Source organism: Pongo pygmaeus, chromosome 9, assembly GCF_028885625.2.
Source record: "Pongo pygmaeus isolate AG05252 chromosome 9, NHGRI_mPonPyg2-v2.0_pri, whole genome shotgun sequence".
Lineage (NCBI taxonomy): Eukaryota > Metazoa > Chordata > Mammalia > Primates > Hominidae > Pongo > Pongo pygmaeus.
Genome location: NC_072382.2, coordinates 122,887,912 through 122,911,333, shown reverse-complemented (window position 1 = coordinate 122,911,333; position 23,422 = coordinate 122,887,912). Strand labels below are relative to the sequence as shown.

General features: G+C 46.5%; 1 protein-coding gene across 1 annotated transcript in view; it reads right to left on the bottom strand.

Moving 5' to 3' along the window:
- LOC129007780 (tubulin-specific chaperone cofactor E-like protein) overlaps positions 1-23,422 on the bottom strand; it is a 166,990-nt gene that overhangs the window by 61,041 nt on the left and 82,527 nt on the right. The window contains exons 10-15 of the mRNA XM_054439044.2: positions 20,174-20,461; positions 16,467-16,604; positions 15,958-16,123; positions 10,525-10,937; positions 3,371-3,941; positions 880-1,472 (exon numbers count right to left, since the gene is read on the bottom strand). Coding sequence (XP_054295019.2) covers positions 880-1,472; positions 3,371-3,941; positions 10,525-10,937; positions 15,958-16,123; positions 16,467-16,604; positions 20,174-20,461 — 2,169 coding nt within the window. The remainder of the gene's footprint in view (positions 1-879; positions 1,473-3,370; positions 3,942-10,524; positions 10,938-15,957; positions 16,124-16,466; positions 16,605-20,173; positions 20,462-23,422) is intronic.

Sequence of the window (23,422 nt, the reverse complement as noted above, 5' to 3'; positions counted from 1 at the left end):
CATAGCATATCTCTAATGATCTGGCTGTCCGTTCTTCTATCTACTTCCCACAGTCTATTAATAAATAAATCTCTGCCAATGTGGCAATGAGAATAAAAACACATCCCTTCCAGTTTGTGGATGTGTATTTTATTATCTCCTTGGGCAGTACTGTGTTGGCTTTTGTTTTCCAAACTAGACTTCAGGTGACATAAAATGCATGTTGCATCCCAGTTCTGCAACAATTAGCTGTGGGACCTTCACTTACCCTTTTAGTAAGTATCTTCATGTGAAATGAGGAGTTGCACTAGATAATTCTCAAGAGTCCTTCTAGAGCTAAGGATCTATGAGTCTGGGTGCCTAGTGATGGGTTTTTCACAGCAAGTCAGAGGGGTGGGAGTCACCCCTTACATCACCCCACATAGACTGGCATGTACAGGTAGGGGAGTTAGTAGGGTGCAAGGGTTAAGAGCACAGATTCTGGAGCCAGCCAGGCGGGTGCGAATCCCCCTTCACGGTTAGGTGTCCCTGTGGAAGTTACTCAGCCTCTCTGCTCCTCAGCTTTCTCATCTGTAAAATGAGGATCGTAAGATGAAGGGTGATACTGCTTATAAGGGCCTTAGAATAGTGCTTGGCACATAGTAAGTGTTCTGTAAGTATTTGCTATTCCGGAGAGCTAGTCCTGCTCTATCTAATTGGAGAAATCCCAGCTGCATGCCATTTCTCCACCTGATAAGTCTTATTTGGTGCAGATCATTAGAAAACGCTCCCGTTTGGAGCCATCTTCTTCCTAAAATCCACTCATAGGCAGAGGCAGAAAGGCAAACCTGAAGAGGATGGCGAGCTCCTCCTCCTGGCTGGACGTACCAGGAACCCCTCCAAAGGATCAAGGAGCCTTACCTTGACTTCCGAAGCCCCGATGCCTCCTATCTTGACCTCCTGGTCGGCCACCAGGATCCGAAGTCCCCGCAGCCAAGCAGGTCCTGCATCGGGCTTCTTCTTGTTGATGTCGATTTCCAAGTACTCTGGGCGCTCAGGGCAGGTCTTCAGGAGGGTGTAGGAGAACTCGGAGGGGAAGGCGTAGGAGGCGCCATCAAAGGTGTGCAGCACCTGGTTCTGGCTGAGCAGGCACACAGTCTCCCGCTTGGGGAAGCAGCCCTGGTAGCCGTCCTCCACGGCGCACACCTCCCCGCTGCCGCAGGTCTTGTTGAAGCAGTAGACGTCCCCGCCCTCCTCGCACAGGCACTGCACAGTGCAGTTGGCCGTGGCCCAGAAGAACTCCCCCATGGTGTAGTAGTGGCCGTCGAAGTCGCAGCCGCACTTGTGCAGCGGGACGCACTGGCTGGTGCTGAGGACGAAGCCCTCATTGCACTCGCAGCCCTCCGTGCACGGCATGGCGCAGTTCCGCGAGGCCGTCAGGTCGGAGCATGTGTCAGGGCAGCTGCTTGTGCACACGGAGTAGTGGCTGAAGCTCGGGCACTGCACTGTGGACACTGACGCGGGGAAAGGAAGACAGCCGATAACAAGGTGAATGGACCCGGAGTGCTAACCGGCCAGAATCTTAACGCTCCTCCTGTATCATTTAGTTCCTAGAGTGAGGGTCAAGCAGCCGCTCGGGGAAGAGAGAATTGAGGTTGTATCTGTAAAACCCAGCTCAATGACTCTCCTAATAACCACTGAGCAGCGCGATTGGACTGTGAACTTCTATTGGAATTTGATCATCTTGACTAAAATTAAACTTTCAGGATGCCATCCTTTCTAGACTGCTAATTACCCAATATAGGTTTATTATTTGATGATCCACACTACCGAGATCTTTTAAGAGCTTCCACTGATGGACATATAAATTGATCTGATTTTAAAGAGCATGGTCCATTCTTAGAAGGAAATAAATCCAATTTTCAGGAGAAATGAAAAATGTAACTATTAGAGGAGTAATTTGAAAACGTGAAATTTGTAACAGGGAGGCACTTAAAATACCTAAGTGTGACCAAGGAAGGCTGTGGGGATGAATTCCCTGGGATATTCAAAATAAGAAAGCACCCTGGCTACCTCCAAAGAATTCAAAGAATTTGTGTGGCTGTTTCTCCAGGAGACAAGGTAAGATGTCTTCTAAAGGCCCTTCTTGCCTTAGAAATCTTCGGTTCTTGCTTTAATAACATCTAGGTCTACATAAATGTTTGAGTCTGGTTGAATCCAACAAGCGGGGGCTCAGGGGCCATTAAACTAGCTCTCTGAATTAAATAGGGTCCATTGAGCCAGAATAAGAGAGAGAAAAGAAAGAGAAATGTAGAGGATGGGAAAGTAGTGCCACTAGAAAATATATATCTGTAGCCATTGTAACATTTTAGTTAGGTAATTTGGATACTCTTGGCTTATATAAGGATCAAAGAGAAGCCATATTCAATCTCAACTTGAATCCAAATATGGATGCTCTGGTCATAAGAGAGGCTGGTCAGTCACACAGCAAGAATACAGTTGCTTGTATTGTAGTTTGACCAAAACTCTTAAGAATTGAACCTGATACATGATGGTTTATGTGACTCCAACTTATACTGATAGGAAGAATTCTCCCTCTAGCCTTGGAACTTAAAGAAACTTTTAAATCTTCTCACCTCCCTAGCACTCTCAAATGCATGGATTACAATTTTCTATTTACTCATATGCAGAAAACCAAGGACTAGGAAGGAAACGAAATCTATTTGTTTTTAAACTGTGTATAACTAGAAAAAGAAATAAATATTTAAGTGGGATACAGGGAAAAAATAATAAGACGATTAAATGGTACAAAATGCTTAATCCAAAAGTGTAATTCAAAAGAGCCAGGATTTCCCTCAAAGTTGGGGCTTTTCCTAACCACTCCTAATATTTAAGAAAAAGGGCTTCTTTACTCATATGCTGTACTCCTCATCTGCAGCAGCAGCAGGGCACAAACCCTAAAGGGTCTGACAGTGGAGAAGAAAGTGCCAGGAACAATTGCTACAGGTTCCATGTGGGAGGTGAGCTGTTTTCCCAAGGGCTAGTTTTGATGACCCAGGCCCACAGCTGCATTAACTCAACAGCCACAAAAGTAGCCACCTCCACCTCTGGACACCCCACCTCCTCACTCAACTCTGGAGCTGCCATCCCCTGCTACGGGACTTCCTGCCATGCCTTTCATGTTTCCAGACCGTGTATGTTCATCAATGGGTTCTTGTTTCCTGGCTGTGGTATTGGGTGGGGGTAAAAGTAAAGATCCTTTCACAATTCGTTCTTTGTAATTTGTGCAATTTCAACCTCCCTCTCATTCTTGGGTCACAAGTCTTAACAAGGACATTTGGAGGAGCCCCCAAAGCCTATCCTTGCCCCCTGCACAAGAGAGACCTGTCATGGGGATGGGATGCCAGCTTACCACACCCAGTCTGGGTTCGCCAGTCTCCAACTGGAATGCCAAGGGCTTGGCACACAAGAGCATAGGCCTGGATGGCTTGGCAGAGGAGCGTGCCATTGTCCCTCACACTGCACAGGTCATACACGCAGCTGTGCACAAAAGCAGTGGGGTCCACGACAGTGCCACACTCCCACAGAGGGCCATCTGTCTTATTGAGGAAGCCGCAGTAGTCAGAGCCAAAGTAGAGGGCTTCAGTGACAGCGTCACACTGGGTGCAGTTGTCGATGCAGCCGGAGTCGCACTTCCAGTCCACATGGTACACACGCCAGCTCTCTCCCAGATCCAGGACAGACATGGCCGGCCTGCCATCCGGGCGGAGGAAGTCATCCAGTGGATTTTTATTATAGTTTCCACAGAGTCCACAGGTGGAGTTTATATAGGAGCCTGGGACGGAAATGGAGGCGTAGTGCTGGCCATCAAAAGTCACTAAGAGCCCAAAATCTGTTTCCACAGCAGTAGACATGCCACTCTGGTAGATCTTCACTGTCCCCAAGTCTAAGGTGACGGGCAAAGAAGTCACTAGGTCATTAACCTGCCAACAACAGTAATAGTGAAAGGCAGGTGAGCAGGTGCCCAGGCACTGGGTTCCAGCAGAGATCAGGAAAGGAAGGCAAAGCAACTCAACACTCCAGAGAGAATGGCCACCTAAACATCCAGGCTCCAGTGGGCTTCCCTCTGATTAAGGCAAAGGCCTGGGGGAAAATGGAGAGAGCTGCTTGTGGGCCAGCCCAAGGACTGTGTATATGGGCTGTGATTGCTGTGGCATACCGAGTGCCACTACGGACTCCTCTGGGGACTGTGTGGTTGTCAACATTTCCTGGCTGGCTCTTGGCTAGCTTCAAATCTTTTCTTCAAAGACCAGTCACCTCCCTTTTCCTCTGCATTCCTCTAAATATCCATTCTTTAAGTCTCAGCTTAAGTCACGCATTTTCCAGGACCTCCTTCCTGCCTTTAGTCCTCCCGACCCCACTCTCAGCTCGAGTGTGTGCTGGGTCCACTGCTGGACACCATTTAGCTTTGAGGCTGTCCTGATGTAGTATTCTCCAAGTGTTGTACTCTGTAACTTCCTTGTATCAGAACTACGTCATGTAACCATTCAACAACAACACAATTAAACACCTGCTAGGTACCAAGCACTATGTCAGGAACTGAGATGTAAAGGGTTAAAAAACATAATTGCCCCTGCCCCTCAAGGAGCCTTCAGTCTGCTGAAGAAGAGGGACATGCATCGATACTTACAGCATACTCTTTAACTGTGAGTCAATAGAGGATACAATGGGAGAGTAGTAAATGAACATTGAATCCAGCATAGGGGAATCACGTAAGGTTTTTAGAAGCAGTTAAGTCTAACCTGGATCTTTAAAGATAAACAGAATTGGCCAAAGGAAGAGTGGAGGAAGGACAGAGAAATCCAAGACAAGAGAGCAGAGGCAGGAGGGTGAGGAATAGCTGGGTGGGTTTAGGGGGCAGACACTGAGGTGTTACTGGACTACAGAGGGAAGAGATGGCTGAAGATGATGCTGGAGGTACAGGCAAGGTCCATTCATTCTACAAATATGTATTTAGGCCTTTCTGTGTACCTAGCACCGTTCTAAGGGTTGGGGATTAGCAGCAAGTGAAATGAACAGAAATCTCTGCCTCATGGAACTTACATTTTAGCTGGGGAGATGAACAACAAGCAAAATAAATGAGTAAAACTCATGTCAGATGAGTGTTAATGCAGAAAAATAAAGAGCAGGAAATACTTTTCTAAAAAGTGCTAAGGAAAAGGGTTTCTAATTTTAAGTAGATGGTCAGGGAAGACCTCCTTGGGAAGAAGACATCTGAGATAAGGAAGCAATCCATGTGGTTATCTGGGGTGAGAGCGGCTCTTGAGGAGGGAACAGCAGCCTTAGGTTGGGAGCACACCTGGGCACTCCCAGGATTACAAGGGGTGTGGGGGACAGTGTGGCTGGAGAGAGACAGCAGGAGAGGGCAGCAATAGATGACGTCAGAGTGAGAAGAGCAGCCAGAACAAGCAGGGCCTGTCAGCCATTGTAAAGACTTTGGCTTTGACTCTGAGCAAGATGGAGAGCCCAGGAAGTGTTTAAAGCAAAGGGTCAGCATGATCTGACTTCTGCTTTAAAAGAATTGCTCTAGCTTCTGTGTTGAGAACAGATCTGGGAGGGCCTTTTAAGCCATGTTAAAAACAAACAAAAGCTGGATTTCTATTCTGTAGGGAGAGCCCTTGAATGCTTTTAAGCAAGGGAATGACATCATCAGATTTGTGTTTTAGAAAGCTCCTTCTGGATAGCATGAAGAAATTATTGAAGGAAGTTGAGATTAGAAACAGAGAAGCCAGACAGGCAACTGCTGCAGGAGTCCAGGGAGGTGATGAGGATGAGAGCCTGAACTAGCTGCAGACATGAGAGGGAGGGATGAGCTTATAGAACACACACAGCTGGACATGGTGGTTTTGCAATGGGGCATGAGAAATGAGGGAAGAATCAAGAGTGAGTCCCAGGCATCTAGTACGGGTGAGTAAGTGGCTTGATAAGCCTCAAAGAGAGAGAGTTAATTTTCTTTTTCACACTTACCATGCCTAGCACCTATGGACACCCATGCTCATGGGCGGGGATGGAATGACTTGTCTTAGAACAGCCCTCGGTGGGCTTGACTATAAGTGCACATAAACTTTCCAGGGTGTCCTGGACCCACACTGATTTCTGCCACATGAGAAAAACAAGGGTCTTACCTGTCATCATTGTTGCTACTTTCTGAGTTGTCTAGGAGATGAGATGACGGTCTGAGCATCCCTTCCAAAATTTACCGTGGCAGACGCCACATGCATCTCTCTGTCTCTATAGATTAGTAGTTGGTCCTCACCAGAATCACCCTTAATGGTCCATTCACTACAACGTAGGCTTTTGCTAGAATGTACTTCAAAACTCTTCCAGCCTCTACCAATTACCCAAAGCTGCTACCACTTTTTTTTTTTTTTGAGACAGGGTCTTGCTCTATCTCCCAGGCTGGAGTGCAGTGGCACTCCATGGCTCACTGCAGCCTCAACCTCTCTGGCTCCAGTGATGCTCCCACCTCAGCCTCCTGAGTAGCTGGGACTACAAGTGCACGCCACGACACCTGGCTATTTTGGCTATTTTTTTTTTTTTTTTTTTTTTGGAGAGACAGGCTTTTGCCATGCTGCCCAGAGTGGTCTTGAACTCCTGAGCTCAAGCAATCTGCCCTCCTTGGCCTCCAAAAGTGCTGGGATTATAGGTGTGAGACACCGTGCCCAGACTGCTACCACATTTTTAGGTATTTATTACAGCAGCACCCCACTCCTGGTACCAATCTTCTGTTTTAGTCTGTTTGGGCTGCTAGAGCAAAATACCATAAACTGGGTAGCTTATAAACAACTGAAATTTATTTCTCACAGTTCTGGAGGCTGGGAAGTATAAGGTCAGGGGGCTAGCAGATTCATTGTCTGGCGAGAGCCCACTTTCTGGTTCATAAATGGCACCTTCCAGCTGTGTTCACATATGGTGAAAGAAGAAATGAGCTCCCTCTGGCCTCCTTTCTAAGGGCACTAATTCCATTCATAAGGGCTCCACCCTCATGACCTAATCACCTCCTCAAGGTCTCACCTCCTTTACCATCACCTTAGGAGTTAGAATTTCAACATATGAATTTTGAGGGGACACAAATATTTAGATCATAGCAATGGGGGAAGGGAATAAGAAAATAAGCTTGAGAAATAAAGCATCCTGCAGAGAGCTAGAAGTAGAAAGAAAAACCAAGGAGTTGATTAATTTATTCTTATCTCCTGGTAGAGGGTTAGCCAACTCTTACTAGCTGACCTTGCCTATAATATGGCTTTTCCTACCCTAAGAGAAAAGGGAGAGAAGAGCCATATTATAGGGAAGGTCAGCTAGTAAGAGTGCTGAACACTTATCCATTGTTCTGTGGTGGTAAGTGGAAGGGGAAATCTTTCCCAATGTTGGTATAATTATGAATGTCAAATACGTCAACTGCTGAATGGGCTCCTCTGCTCTTACTTAAGCTCCTGCTAGCAAGGGAAAAAGATCTTATTGTGTCCTAAAGCAGAAGCCATGGGGTAGGCTGGTTCTGGATATTTCTATAGTCCCCCTATCATCACAAGCCCCAGGATGCCAGTTTCCCTGCCTCTGTTCTTGTTGCACTCAGGCTGACCTGACACCTGGGTGACTGTGGGTGTCAGTAACGTTCCAGTTGATACCTTTTTTTTTTCTGGCATAAGTGTTCATTGCACTCCCTTTCACTCTCACTATAGAGTCATTGTGCTTGTGTCCCACAGTGCTTAGAGCAGGAGATCCCAGAGAATTCTTGTCCCCAAGTGTAATTCCCTGCTTCATTCCTCTGACCCTGTCCTCAACCTATGGTTAGCAGACAGCTGATAAGCCTCGCCTGTTTGCTTGCTTTTCTTCTGCCTGCGTTTTGGCCATTTCCCTCTTCCACAATACCTCTCCCAGGATGTGGGTGGGGGCAGGCGGAGGAGGAAAGAAGTGGAGTCACAGAGGCACAGGTCTTGGAACTGAAAGAAAGTTCCATGGGAATGGTCATAGGGAGCCAGCATACACCAAGCGCCTACTGTGTGCCAGGCTTTGTACTGGACATTGCCCTGTGGCTATTCTATTTAATTCTCATAACAGCCTTAGGAGGTCCTTATCATTTTTTCCTTTTATAGATGAGGAAATTGAGGATGGGGGCTGGTGTGACTTGCAAGTGACAGAGCCTGACTCCTCCTAGTCAAGCTCCAAAGCCAGGTTCTCTCCACTTCTCCCCGCTGCCTGTATCCCAGTGCTGAGGAGAGGCCGCCCAAGGCCAGCTACAGCCCAGGAGCCCTGCCTCCTAGAGGGCCCTGTCTCACAGACAAAGAAAACGAAGCTCAAACAGGCCACTCAGCTGGCGGTGGTGGCATAGGAATTTGAACAGGTCCAGCCCCAGAGTCCAAGCTGCTCATTGCCATGGGATAGTTGGCCTTGGCTCCCTGTTCACTGGAGCACCCTAAACTACTTGTGTTCATGTGGGGAAGAAAGATGAGAACTGGTATTAGCTAGAAGGAGACGCTTCTTCTAGATGGATTTTTACTTATGCTGCCTTTCTTTGGTCCTACTGGTATATCTAATCCTAAACTGTTTATTTTGTTATTTGAGAACAGTTCAATGGGGGAAAATCCATATATAGAACCCAGCTCCTAATCCCAGCATATGGAGACAGTGCTGGAGAAGGGGGGTCTGTGTTTTGGAAGAACGGATCTTAGTGGCCATTTCTGGTCTGGCACAGCATGGCTGAAGAAGTCAGCTGCCTCCCGGCATCTCAGGCTCCTTCCTGCTTCCAAGCCCTCTCCCTGCCTGTCCCCACATCACCCTGGGTCAGGGCTCTGCCATCCATCGGGCCAGTCTCCCCAGCAGGGCAGGTGTATTCAGAGACGCTTAGAAACCATTTGGCAAAAGGAAAAGGAAGCCATTGTTAGCCTGCAGTTGGAGTCACATAACCTTTTCTTTCTGAAACATTTACATTCACATCCACATCTCCCTGTCGCTACAGAAAATTGAGGAATCCATGCCCTATGCTTGGACCATGGAACAGAGTCACGCAAAATTAGCAGAGCTGCTGGGCCTGAAAGAAATTACGGTGTCCCTTTCCTTCTAAAAAAAAATCTGACTGAGAATGAAAAAGAATTTTAATCAAAATACAAAATAGGAATAAAGCATGAAGCTTTCTTTTTCAACTACTGGTATCATACACATCATCCCCAAATACAGGAAAGTAGGGGGAAGCTAGTGACAATTTTTTCTAGCTTGAAATGCCAGCACTTATCTACAAGGATAAGTATAGTGCTCAACAGCACAATATAAATTTAAAAGGGAAAATCTCCAAACTTCTGTATCTAAACTCTTAGCCTTGATTTGATGTACAGAGCTGTCCCTACAGAGACTAAGCAAATAGCAAGCACACTGGCATTTCAACCACAGTAATAGCTCACTTTCCTCATTATGAGACTGATAAACTGCACAGACCTGGAAAAGGCAGAGCCAGAAAGAGTGGAATTAGTTCCCTGGCCCTGCCTTTTGTTGGACACGCCACATCAATTAAAACTACAACACATTTTTTTAAAAAAGAAATAAATCCCTGCATTGGCATCAGTTCTGGTTTGTAATCTCTGTAATGACCTCCATGCAGGGGGATTAAGGATTGCACCAGGTTGCAGCAATCAACCCCTGTGGTCTTGGTTATTACTGCTTGAATAAATACACGGTTGCAACAAGGTCTTGATTAACACTATGAAAATTGGGGCCTGCACAAATTGAGTAATTGCTAGTAGCTTTTTGCTTTCTCTCTTTTGTTGATGTCCCTGCTTGAAATCCAGGTGGACAGTGACAGGAATCATTTGCATATGCTAAACTGGCCAGCAGAGACCCATGTTCTTCTCTGTTATTCTAGGTGGGAGTTAGGGACTGTATTCGAGGGGTGTCTGGGCAGAGATTTCATGGGACTTTCCCACCCAAGCCTCACTAAGGAAGTCACCAAAGCCAATCCAGGTGCCTGCACAGGTGGTACCTCTGGAGACATCAATCAATTTGGAGGTTTCTCTGAAAATGAATCAGCAGCTCTTGAGCAAACAGAATTGGGGCTGAGGTGGGGTGAGGATTATTAATCAAAGGCTGTAGTGAATTGGGGGTTTGTACTGCGTTTGTACCATCTCCAGGGCATGGCTATGTGGCTACAATTATTGCAAGCCAGGACCATGAGAAACTTATCTCTTTCCAGTTTTTCTGAACTCTGTGTGTGTGTGTGTGTGTGTGTTTGTGTGAGTGTGTGTGTCTATCAGTGTTTATGAGGGAACTAGGAATATAAATGTACTCTAAGTTTAAAAGCAGATAGACATGTTGAGGAGAGAGCTTAGGATAGCTCTTGTACACATAGAATTCGGCCCAGTAAATTATTTTACAAGCTATTTGCAAGGCAGGGAGAGCTGTGCATCTCTGGTACTATACAGAGACAAACAGCAGAACCAGTAGATCTGGAGAAGTCTTCCCTAGGCTGAAGAATCTCCAGCTTCTCCATTTCCCCGTGAAGGATAGAGAGGGTCTCACCTTGACTTTTCCATAGCTTCCTTTGGGGATGAGAATCTTGTAGCCATTCACCTCCACTGAGAGCTCCTTCACCCAGGAGACGGCTGAACCTCCGCGGTGTTCATTCTTGGCCTCCACACTGAAGAAAGGGAGACTGGAAGTCTGCAAACACTGTCGGGCCAGCAAGTAGGCACAGGAGCCTTGGAAGTGGAAGAGGAAGCCGTCAAAAGTGTGGTAGTGCGGCTCCCCAAACACCACGCACGTGCTGGTCTCCACAGCGCTGCAGTAGAAGAATTTGCCTTTGGTTTCGCACACCTCGTAGGGGCTACAGGAAGCCTCCTGGCAGTAGATCTCATTGTTGAAATCCAGACAGCGACACTTGATGGTGCAGTTCAAGTCATCCCAAAACACCTCCCCTCGCCGAAGGAACTGTCCTGGGGAATAATGATATTAAAGCCAACATTTACTGAGCATTTACCCTCTGTGCCAGGCATTGGGCTAAATGCTTTACTTCCTTTATACCATTTAATCCATGTAAGAACCCTGTTAGGGAGGTATGGTCACCCTCATTTGACAAATGAGGAAACTGAGGCTTAAGAGAAGTAGAGTAATTCATCCAGGATCACTCAGCAACTCCGTGGTAAAGCCAGGATTCCGAGCGGAGTCTGTCTGAATCCCATCTGAGCTCTTGGTATTATTATCTCCATGGCTGGTGAGCAAACTCACATTCAAGGAAAACCACGTTATCATGAATCCATGGAATAGGGTATGATACTTGGAAGTCATTTCCTGCCTTTCCTTCCGAAGGAAGACCCAGTTTACCCAGGTTACTCGGCAACACTCATTGTTTGTTTGCTAATTTGTTCATTCATTCAACAGACATTTGTTGGGGGCCCAGTATGTGCCGGAAAAGGTCAATAGCACTAATTAGGAGTCAGATGCATGAGTATAAATCCCAAACTCCCTGGGAAGGTTCTGGAAAGCACTGACCACTTTCTTGCACGTTTAAAGGCTCATGAATCCTGCAGATGCTGCTTAGGCAGGATTTACACCTACACAGATTGTCTTCTTTCCCACTCTAGGGCCCTGTCCAAGTCCAGGACTTCTCTCTGTCTATGCACCGGACAGACCTTGTTGACAAATTCTAGGTCAGGAAGAGAATGAGGAAAGGGGAGGGGAATGGTTTAAAGAGATGTGATAATTTTTAAAACGCTATTATTTCTTTGGTAGACATGCAGTCTTTAAAATCATTTCTGTAAATAAACGACCTCCCCCACCAAAAAACTTTGAAATTTTCTGGTTGCTAACATCAACCTTTAATTGAAATAGAAACACATCTGGGCTGGGGGCTGTGATCTAGTCCTTGCTGGGGGGGTCGGGGTCAAGAGAACTGGGCAGCAGTCACAAATCTGCAATCCATTTCCAAGACTACTCATTCAACTTCCACCTGTCTGTTTTCCTAACCTGTAAAATGTGGATACTGCTATTTCTCATCCCTGTCTCACAGAGAACAGTGATGTTATAAAAAAAGTTGACACGGGTTGATAGAAGTAGAAGCACTTGTAAAATGAGAATGTCTGAAAAGGCAAGTATCAAAGACACAGCATTAAGCAATGTAAATAACATCTCAAGTTTTTATAAAACTGACTATCGAGTGAATAGCACAAGGCTGCAAAGTTAACCCAAATGGAGGGTGCAGGTGCATCGGTAACAGTCTTGACTCTATCTGCCCAACAGGAACAATGATGTTTCAACAGGCAATTCCATTTTATACCTGTTGAGAATAGGGTTGAAAAATGAGAGAATAGATTTAGTCACATTCCCAATAGGTCATGTGCATCAGCCCTGAAAACAGGTCCTCAATCCTCAGCACTCTTTGGCACTAGTTCAGGGCTGTATGTATTGTGACAGCCTCCACTCAGCATCATTTCCAGGCCCTGCTTTTTCAGGCTTTCAATAAATGAGAGGAAAATGCCTTTGAATAGAGGAGGTTTGGACCAAAAGGTAGACTCTTTGAGATAATTTTGTTTGTGGAATGATGATATAATAAACCAGCTCTACGGAACACTTCCCCTGCTATACCCCAGGCCAAATCCCAATCTCATTAGATTGACATATGTCCAGAGGCACATAAAAATGCATCGCAGTCTATATAAAGATATTGAATTCATCCTGTATATGAAACCCAAACCTATAACTCAGGAGGAAAAGAATGAAGTCAAAGTGGAGACTGTGTACACAGCTGGCATCTGACCAACTCCACAGCTCTGCAAGCCAATGTTTTCCATTATCACAGCATTTCATTCCCAGGACTCAGGTGAGAGGCTGTCACTGGGCACTCATGTTGTATGGCCATAGCCAGTCATCTCTGTGATGCCTGGACAAAGGGAAGAGGTATTTGGGTAAGAGTCTGCAACTTCTGAGGCCCCTGGTCCAGGCTATACAGGGGAGGGAGATAATGTAGTATTGAGTTGGTATCTCTCACAGACCTTAAGTGATGCTGTATTTACACTCTGTAGGGGAGGAGGGTACAATCTCAAATCCTAATGAGCTCTGGAACTAGATTATTTCCTATCCAGTTAATACCAGCTTAGCTGCAAAACATTTATTTGTTATTTTGAACATGGGGCACTTTACAGAGCCCACAGAGGCAAGGGTCCGGGCAGGCCATCTTCACACATGACCTACCTTAGAGCGAAGGCACTAATCACAGCACAGGGAATGGGGCAGAGGGCACAGGTGTGTCAGACCATGTGAATGTGGCTTTTCTGTATAGTAAACACATTGAGCCCAGGTGCAGTGGCTCACACCTTTAATCCCAGTGCTTTGGAAGGCTGAGATGGGAGGATGGCTTGAGGCCAGGAGTTTGAGACCAGCCTAGGCAACATACTGAGACCCCATCTCTACAAAAAATAAAAATTAGCTGACATGGTGGTGGTTCTTGTAGTCCCAGCTACTCAGGAGACTGAGGTGGGAGGATCACTTAAGCCCAGGAGTTTGGAGTTCAAAGTTACAGTGAGCTATGACCATGACACTGTTCTCTAGCCAGTCTGGGTGACAGAGAGAGACACTGTCTCCTAAACAAAAAACAACAACAACAACAAATTGAAGCTGAGCCAAGAAAGAACCCCGAGGCCTCCCAGGGCTACCAAGACAAGCAGTCCAAGCTTCTATTTGAGGGGGTAAAGGCACCTCCTCATTCCTATCCAAAACTTCCTTAGAGGTCTGGAAACACTTTTCCCATGGTCTTCCTCTGTGATTCCACAGTACCCTACACAAGTGTCTATCATAATATGTCTTACGCTGTGTCATCATTGTCCCCATGGCTCTGTCTCCTCTACCATAGTAATGTCATGGGCAGCTAGAGCAGCTTTATCTCCAGCACCTCACAGAGTGGCTGGCATTTCAATGGGGCTCTTAAAATGTTTTTCAGAAAGATGCAATGGCTTGCTAAATGGCTGGATGACTTGATGGATGGGTTGGTGGATGGGTAAGTAGGTGGATGGGTGGGTAGGTGGACAGATGGGTGGGTGAATGGGTGGATGGATGAATGGATGGATGGGTAGGTGGATGAGTGGGTGAATGGGTGGATGGATGAATGGATGGGTAGGTGAATGGGTGGGTGGGTAGGTGGATGGATGGGTTGGTGAATGGGTGGATGGATGAATGGATGGATGGGTAGGTGGATGAGTGGGTGAATGGGTAGATGGATAAATAGATGGGTGGGTGGATGGGTGGGTGGGTAGGTGGATGGGTGAGTTAATGGGTGGGTGGGTAGATGGATGGAAGGGTGGGTGAATGGGTGGATGCATAAATGGATGGGTGGGTGAATGGGTGGATGCATAAATGGATGGGTGGGTGAATGGGTGGGAGGGTAGGTGGAGGGATGGGTGGGTGGATGGGCGGGTGGGTAAATGGGTGGATGGGTGGGTGGATGGGCGGGTGAGTAGGTGAATGGAAGGGTGGGTGGATGGGCGGGTGAGTAGGTGGATGGATGGGTGGGTGGATGGGCGGGTGGGTAAATGGGTGGATGGGTGGGTGGATGGGCGGGTGAGTAGGTGAATGGAAGGGTGGGTGGATGGATGGGTGGGTGGATGGGTGGGTGGGTAGGTGGATGGATGGGTGGGTGGATGGATGGATAGGTGAACGGGTGGGTGAGTAGGTGAATGGAAGGGTGGGTGGATGGGTGGGTGGGTAGGTGGATGGGTGAGTTAATGGGTGGGTGGGTAGATGGATGGATGGGTGGGTGAATGGGTGGATGCATAAATGGATGGATGGGTGAATGGGTGGGAGGGTAGGTGGATGGATGGGTGGGTGGATGGGCGGGTAGGTAAATGGGTGGATGGGTGGGTGGGTGGATGGGCGGGTGGGTGAGTGGGTGGATGGGCGGGTGGATGGGCGGGTGGGTGAGTGGGTGGATGGGCGGGTGGATGGGCGGGTGGATGGGCGGGTGGGCGGGCGGGCGGGCGGGTGGATGGGCGGGTGGGCGGGCAGGTGGATGTGTGGGTGGATGGGCGGGCGGGCGGGCGGGTGTATGTGTGGGTGGATGGGTGGGCGGGCGGGCGCGCGGGTGGATAGGTGGATGGATGGGTGGGTGGATGGACTAATGAACAGAGGCATTATTTCCTTCTTCTAGTTTCTGTAGCTTCTACTCCTGGAAGTAGAAATATTATCAGAAGTTCTGTTTTCTAAATATTTTTGGACACAAAAAAGCAGGAATCCATAAACCAGGATGTTTCTCTGAAAGTCCACAGCGAGTTTGCACATCCAAAGGGGTTGATAGTTCAGAAAAGGCTCCACTTTGGGTGCCCAATGTGAAGGACATCCATCCAGGGTCAACTACAGCTTATTCACAGATACCTAAAGTCAGTTTTGATTCTCCTCAAATTCCTGCACGTTTTGCTGATGCTGGGAAGATTTTAGGAGAAGTTACCATAAAGACTTGTGCTACTTTTTGTTTCTTTTTTTTCTAATCATACTAGGAAGTACTGATTTACCCTCATAGGAACTTGGCAATACTCCAATTGCACCCACTCCTGTAGATCTACAAAGTGCAGATGACAGAGTGAGAATAAGGATGAGAAGAAAAACGTAAAGGGCGAGGGGAGGAAATGGCAACAACAACAACGAAAATAATTTTAAACAGGAGGGCTGCCTTCTGTCCCTCTGGCTCAGAAATCACTCAAGATCTTGGTCCATTTCGGAGTTGTTCAGAACTGATAACTGTGCACACCCCAGAGAAGGACTTCCAAAGCCGCAAGGTAGTGAATGCAGGGTTTTAGCTCCTGATGTGATGAATGCGCATGCTGAAATTACCTTGATCTCCATCACCCAGCTGAGAGATGTCAAAAGAGTAAGGCATCAGGAATGAGCCCGCCCCCGTGGCTTAAAAGCTTGCCTGTCAATCTACACTAAACAAACCCTGCCTTGCCACAGACAGAGGAAAAGCTTTACCCCTGGAGGTGCAGCCATTGGCTGGGTCAATTTCCTTTCCGTCAACTTTAAATGCCCAGCGGCCTGGAACATTGACGTTTGTGGTCTCCTGGATATTCACGATCTCGGGGGTTCTTGACCCCGGGAGGCTGAAGAAATTGGTGAGGTTTCCACCATTAAATCCTGCCTGCAGCACAAAAGGAAGACAAGATTTTTGAGTACAAAAATCCCCCATGGGTTAACTGGCCCGACTACCTTATTTTTAAAATCCAGCACCTCTAAAATCAAGAGCCCTCTTTTCCTGGAGTCATTGGGGCCAGCATTCTAGGAGGGAAAGGACTGCCTAGTTTATTTCATAGCCGAGTCAGGGTGCCAAACACGGGCAGGACTAGCCTCGTAATCCACCTGCGAGATCAGACATGCGTCTCTAGTTAAAAGCTGGTGGCAGGATTCCCTCCAGGATGCTGAGCCACAGAAGCAGAGACTGCAGCGACGGAAACACGCAGGGGATGAAGTGGAGAGCCACCTACCTGTGCCATCACTCCACCAAGACCTGTCAGGGGGTCGCCACCACTCGCCGTCCCCGTGGTCCAGTTGATTTCGTAATAATTGAAGAGGGTGAATGTATAGGAGCCATCGGACACCAGGACAGCCTGGAAGGTGTTCACCTACAGGATGGGAATGCTCAGTCTCATGACTTGCACTCCCCAGGAGGTCCTGGCCCCAAGGATGTCCTCCCTTCACCCTGCGCCCTCCCCACCCACAGGCAGCTCAGAGCTGCTCTGCAGCCAGGCCCTCCAGCTCTGACTCCTCTCTGAATTTGTTCTCGCCTCCGGTGGGAAAAGCAAGACATGTGGGATTGTGCTTCTAAAAGAGAAATTGCCTGAGATAAACCCAGAGTCTGACTCAGCGCCCACTTACATCTCTGACTTCTACCAGACAGAAAATTCAGAGGCCTGGCTAAGCATGTGATAATATGAAAGCACCTATAGATGGCAGCATGAGAATAAACTACAGGAAAGACTCGGCCAGGGACCAGGATGCAACCACAGGTTCCCCTTGCAGAGTGGATTGGAAGAGGGAGCAGGTACCAGTCCGTGTGATTAAAGTGGCCATGCGGATTGCGCTCTCTCCCTTCCCGGAAAACAACATTAATCTTGATGAGATGTCTCCCCTTTTAAAAATGGAAGTGGGAAAGTGATTTTTAAAAAGCACTTTGTGGGGAGAAATTACTCCTTTAATTGAGCATTTGTGCATCACTTTATTTCTGAAAATCGTTAACATTCATCTGTACCCCAGACCAACACTAAGACGGGTGATCGTATTGGCCCACGCCTATCTTATAGTTAAGAAAACTAGGGACTGCAGGAAATGAGTTACTGGAAATTACACAGTGACCCAGCAACAGAAAATGGGATTTGCGCCAGTTCCCAGTCCATCTCTCAGAGCACTGCCATTCCATGCTGTCTTCATTTTAAACTTTTTAGGATAGAGATGTTATTTAAATTCATATGAAACTTGTAAACGGTTTTCAGAAATAAGCTGTAGCAAACCCTGTCCTTTATATTTTCCTCTTGCTAATCCTTACCCCTTGTCACATGTTTTCAAAAAATTTAATAGAAATAGAGTTAAAAGGAGAGGCTGCATTGACCTTTTTCTATTCAAACCTAGCACTTTTCCCAGCTGCCTGACACTCTGTCCGATGCAGAGGAAGACACAAATCCTTATCCTGTGTAATCAGACTGGGGTAGAGGATCTTGGAAGCCCCAAATCTCCCCATTCTAGATGATCCCAGAAAGGGAGGCAAGCTATGAGTAAGAACAGCCCTTTTTGTAAAGAACTTTTCTTCCCATGCTCTGTGCTGGCCACGGCTGATGGCGTTTGTGATAGACTTGCTCAGGTATACGCCTTCAGTCTCTGGCCCCATTCAACAGAAGAGGAAAGTGGGACACAGAGATGAGTGAGCAGTAGGCTCAAGATTGCTGTAAGGTCACCAGCAGGCTCTTGTTCAAGGGACAGGGGCAAAGTCAAAGTCACACAGGGACTAAAGCTAGAGCCTCCTTCAGACCAAGATTCTCCTTCAGAAGGGAATTCCTTCTCCCACAGTGAAGCTGGAAATATCTTTGGTCCAAGAAGATCTCAAGAGCAATCCATTTCTAATCCCTGAAGTCACCTCTAAACCAACCAGCCATCCCAGTGACACCCCAGAGGCTGACTGCCACCCACACGCACCTCAGCTCACTCTCACACATTCCTACACTACGGAATTCTTCAACGTTCATTCTAAGACTCTTCTGGATAAAAAAACCTTTTTTGCTTCTGAGGACTTCAGCGATACCCGGAGGATGCAGCTGAAGAAAGAAGAGTCTGGGATTTGGAGTTAGAAGACTTTGGTTTGAACCCCTGCTCTGTCTCCTAGGAGATTGGAATCCTATTCTTTTTCTTGCCACTTCAACGAGATATTTGGCCTCTCCTGGCCTGTTCCCTTCCCTTGAAATTGGAGACAGTACTTGTCCGGGAACATTTTGGGGGGGGTTAAATGATATGCAAAAATAGCCTTCAGCACCAGACACATAGTAAACCCTCAGTAAATATTAGTTTTCCTTCCTTGAAGTAAACATGTCCCCTTTCCTTCCCTTCTGTTGGCCTCACAGGAGAATTTTTGCCTTTGAAAGACCTCTCAAGCCCAGTATTTAGCTGGCCTGATAATATGTGTTTCTATACAGAAGGGGAAACATGGAAGAACGGGATGAAAGAGGTGGGGCCAATTTCAAAGATGGGGATGGATGGACACTTTTGCAGCTCCAGAGAACTACATCATCTTTTTTTACTCCAAGGAGCTCAAAGCACTTAGATGTTACTTCATTCATCCTCACAGAAAGAGTTCTCACCTAGTTCAGAAATTTACTCCAAAGTATAAGCCAGAAAGTATCTAAATGATCTTGCCATTTTTATTGCCAATGGAAGTTTTTTTTGAAAAACTGGTGGTCAGCATTTGATAGGCATTTCTTCCCCACACCCCATGACACTAAAATTTATCGATTGCTGGCATCCCACATACTAACGCTGTAAGATATGAGGCTTAAAGGACATAAAACATCACCCGAGGAGTCGTTAGCGATCTATAACGTGACAGAGGGAAATGTATGCTTCTTTAGAGGTTATTTCTAGCCAATGCATCGCTGTTTAAACTTGTGTCTTTCTGTTCTACAGAACCTCTTAGCGATAAAGTGCTTCTTGATGCTCTGGCTAGAAGGTGCTAAAACATAATGTGTTCGTGGTGTCGCAGCTGTGAACTGCAAACCCAGCACTTTTTCACCTCTCTCTAACTCAGTCGTTTTTGTTCCACCCCTCAACAATTGACTCGTTGCCAAGGAAATTGGAAAACAGATGGAATTGGAAATAATCCTAAGTAAGTGGAGGGCAGATTTTTTGAGTTTCTTTGCTTACTAGAAATTATACAGTTGAAGATGTGTCTACTACTTCAAAACTCTCCACTGGCAAAGTCACCCAAACAAGCTGCAGGCTTTTGTGAAAACTGCATTCTGTCCCTTTATGTAGAAAGTTGATTATCTCTGCAATAATGGCAGTGATAATCTTTCTTATCTGACTTTTATTTGACTGCTCATTTGGGATTTCAGAGCAGATGTTGAAACTTTATTCATGAAACGCTTTCACTGCCCACTCTAACATCAAATATGAATAATTTCAGCCTTGGTCACAATAAAAAAAAATGTCACAACATAATAAAACGAGCCAGATCATTTGGGCCCAAACTTGGAACACTATTTTTCTCTTTCAACCAAATTTTATTGGGGAGAGAGGGAGGAAATTAGGCATAGAGAGAGGCATTAGTACCTTGGGCAAGAGAAAAGGAACTTTGGGTCCCTAGATGGGTGCCTAAGCATGTGGCCTGGAATGGGTCTCAGTGCCTCAATCACTGTCCCGCAAAACAGCAATGTCACTTACAGCAGGAAAGTTTTTGAGGGTTTTTTTTAGTCATTAGTGATGATTTGTGATAGGGGTGACATATCTTCTGAAATATTACAGCTGACTGGGCTGGTTAACTGTGATAGTTCCCTCTGTTTCCTGCAAAGTGGGTAGCAAGACTCATTAGTTTAACTCAAGGGAACTGACACTCCTTAGCTCTAATAATTAGACTCCTTCACGGTAGTGAAGATGGACAAGAATTAGATGTCAGGTTATGAAGTGGAAAGCAGAAAATTTGAATTATTACAGGTGTGGTGCTGCTGCCTCCATAAAACGTGACTTCCTCCCATGTCACAATGAAAACCCAAGTGGCAGAGAAGGTTGTCATGTCTTTGAAGTACTTCCTGATGTCCTTGGTGGCTCTTTTCAAGATGACAGGGTCCATGGTCTCTCTGTAATAGATCTCGCCTCGAATTCCATTGTGCACATCTGCCCAAAATGGGGCGATGAAGGCCCTCCCATCTGTCAGGGGAAAGGATTCTGGCGTGAACTGGCTCACTAGCACATTGAAGGAAACAACTCCGTTGTTATTGACCTACGAAAATAAGAGAGGTTTTGCACAGTGGATCTGAAACCATAACAACTTCAGAGTCACAAACCAAGACATTCGCCTAATTGTATGAATGAAAACAACTTGTAAACTACTGACTTAGAACCCCCAAACACCGGGTTCCATTGCTCAAACTAAGAGGTTCGTTTACTTCCAGACAAACTCATTGGTTTTCTTTCACATTCGATTTGTAACCAGCTTCATTTCTGATTAATAATCAGTCTCATTTTCATGTTCCCTATCCTGTCTCTGTTACACTTATCAAATGCTCCTGAGTTGTGCTTCTGTGTGTGTGTATGTGTGTACTGCAGGTGAGATGTGCATGTGTGTGTACTGAAGGGTGTGTGTGTACTGGGGTGAGGTGTGTGAGTGTGTGTGTACTGGGGTGAGGAGTATGGGTGTGTATGTTCTGGTGATGGTGTGTGTGTGTGTACTGGGGTGAGGTGTGTAAGTGTGTGTGTACTGGAGCGGGGGTATGTGTTTGTGTATTGGGGTGAGGCGTGCGTGTATACTGGAGCATGTGTGTGTACTGGAGTGGGCTTTGTGTGTGTATTCTGGGGTGGGGTGTGTGTGTGTGTACTGGGGATGGGGTGTGTGAGTGTGTACTGGGGTGAGAAGTATGGGTGTGTGTGTTCTGGTGATGGTATGAGTGTGTGTGTACTGGGGTGAGGTGTGTAAGTGTGTGTGTACTGGAGTGGGGGTATGTGTGTGTATTGGGGTGAGGCGTGTGTGTATACTGGAGCGTGTGTGTGTACTGGAGTGTACTGGAGTGGGCTTTGTGTGTGTATTCTGGGGTGGGGAGTGTGTGTGTGTACTGGGGATGGGGTGTGTGTGTATACTGGGATGTGTGTGTGTGTACTGGGGTGGTGTGTATGTGTGTGTGTATATTGGAGTGTGTGTGTACTGGGGTGGGCAGTGTGTGCGTACTAGAGTGGGTGTGTATATATGTATTTACTGGGGGTGGGGTGTGTGTGCTTACTGAGGTGGGATGTGTATGTGTGTGTACTGGGCATGGTGTGTACATGTGTGTGTACTGAGGGTGGTGTGTGTGTATGTATATTGGGGTGTGTGTGTACTGGGGGTGGTGTGTGTGTGTATGTGTGTACTGGGGGTGGCATGCGTGTACAGACAGGGAGTAACGTGGGTACTAAGCACAGATTCAGGGTCACTAATACAAAATAAGCAGGAAAAATAAATAAGCATGGAAGTAAAGTTAAATTCGAAAATTGAGGTGCCCTATGTTAGGCCTTGCTTCCTATTTTATGACAAAAGAGGAGTGTCAGAGAAAGATAAATCAAACACTCCTTCATCCAGCTCCAGTCTCTGATGAAAATATTCTGCTTTGGGTGAGACATTTAAAAGACCTCCACTGATGTCACAACCACTCCTGGGCTCAGAGCAAGGACAAGGTTAAGACCTACAGATGCCCAGTTCCATTCCAGCTCATGTGGTGTGATAGTGTTTTCATACAATCGCTGCATAAAAATGGAGGCATGACTACTTTACACTGTTTATGTAAATGACTATCTTATGGTGATTTCTTCATGATTTGTAAATGGCTTAGTAAACCAATTAAATAGGAAACCTTACTGGAAATCACAAGCTAAGATATACTCTCAGTTTACAAGGGACCTGTAAACAATTCAGCCTCTGCCTGAATCTGCAGCTCTGTACGTTGGTAGATAAACTGATTTAACCCCGTGGCTGACCTGGCTTCAGCAGCAGAGGTGCCTGTAATGGGAACTGCAATTCTTGGATATAGAAAACCTGGAGATAATTTTCCTATACATTCCAATCATATGTTAAGTTCCTGTTAACCAGTAACATTATGGACATTAACAGTGGCCCAGATCCCAGAGGCAAGTTATCAAGGCCTGGGCCAAGGGTAGGTCTACATGTTTGGAAGCAAGGCTTTGGGTTTGGAAGAGACATTAAGAGCCTATTGTCTTCCAGTAATTGGGAACATCCTAGAGGCTTGAAGAAAACTGCACTACTCAAAGTGTTGGAAACGCAAGGAACAATTTACCCTCAAATAAATCTGCCTCAAGCTAAGGAACCTCCTGTTGCAAGGGCAAGAAAAAATTCTTCAGACTCCATATCACACAGTGCAATAGAGAAGAAAAACTAGCTTAACTGGGCTTCCAGCACGGAATTCCTCACTCCCTTATTGCCAAAATCAGGTCAACACAACCCAAAACTTAAAACCAGCTATTACAAACACAGACTAGGGAGGCCCTACCATGAATAGAGCATAAAAGGCGTTTCAGGATGTCAGAGTGAAGTGTTTGCTAGGGAACAATAGGTGTAATTAAAACACACAGACTGGCAGAGGAAGCTGGTGATGACTCACATGTGTCTTGATTATATCCTATGGTTGAGATCAGTGGTTCTCAACCTTTTGTGGGCATCAGAACCACTTGGAGGACTCATTAAAACACAGATTACTGGCTCCTCCTCCCAGAGTTTCTGACTCAGTAGGTATGGGGTGGGACCTGAGAAATGACATTGCTAATGAGTGCCTGTGTGACCCTGCTTCTGCAGGTTCAGGGAGCACAGTTAGGTAATGGAATAGTGAACTCTTTTCTAGCGGAAATCATCCCGGAGCCATAAATCAAAAGTTGGGGAAGAGAGAGGTCCCAGACGTAGAGACGGCCAGAGGTGGGCATGCTTAGGGTTGCACTCTTCCTCCAGGGGTGTGGTATAATCCCTCACCCAGTTCTTTAAGGCCAACAATAAAGCCAGGCTCGGCTGCTCTGAATCTTCCTCTTCATGTGCAACAGTTTCGCTAGCAGCAAACCCAATGATCCAAAAAACCAAAAACAAAAACCTGAGAACACAGGTGCCTAGGAGAGCTCTGATCACAAATGGGACCATTTCTTAGTGTGGGTTGGGTGATGGGACCCTCTGGCCTGTCTACAGACCCATATTGAGGGTGGCCAATTCTGC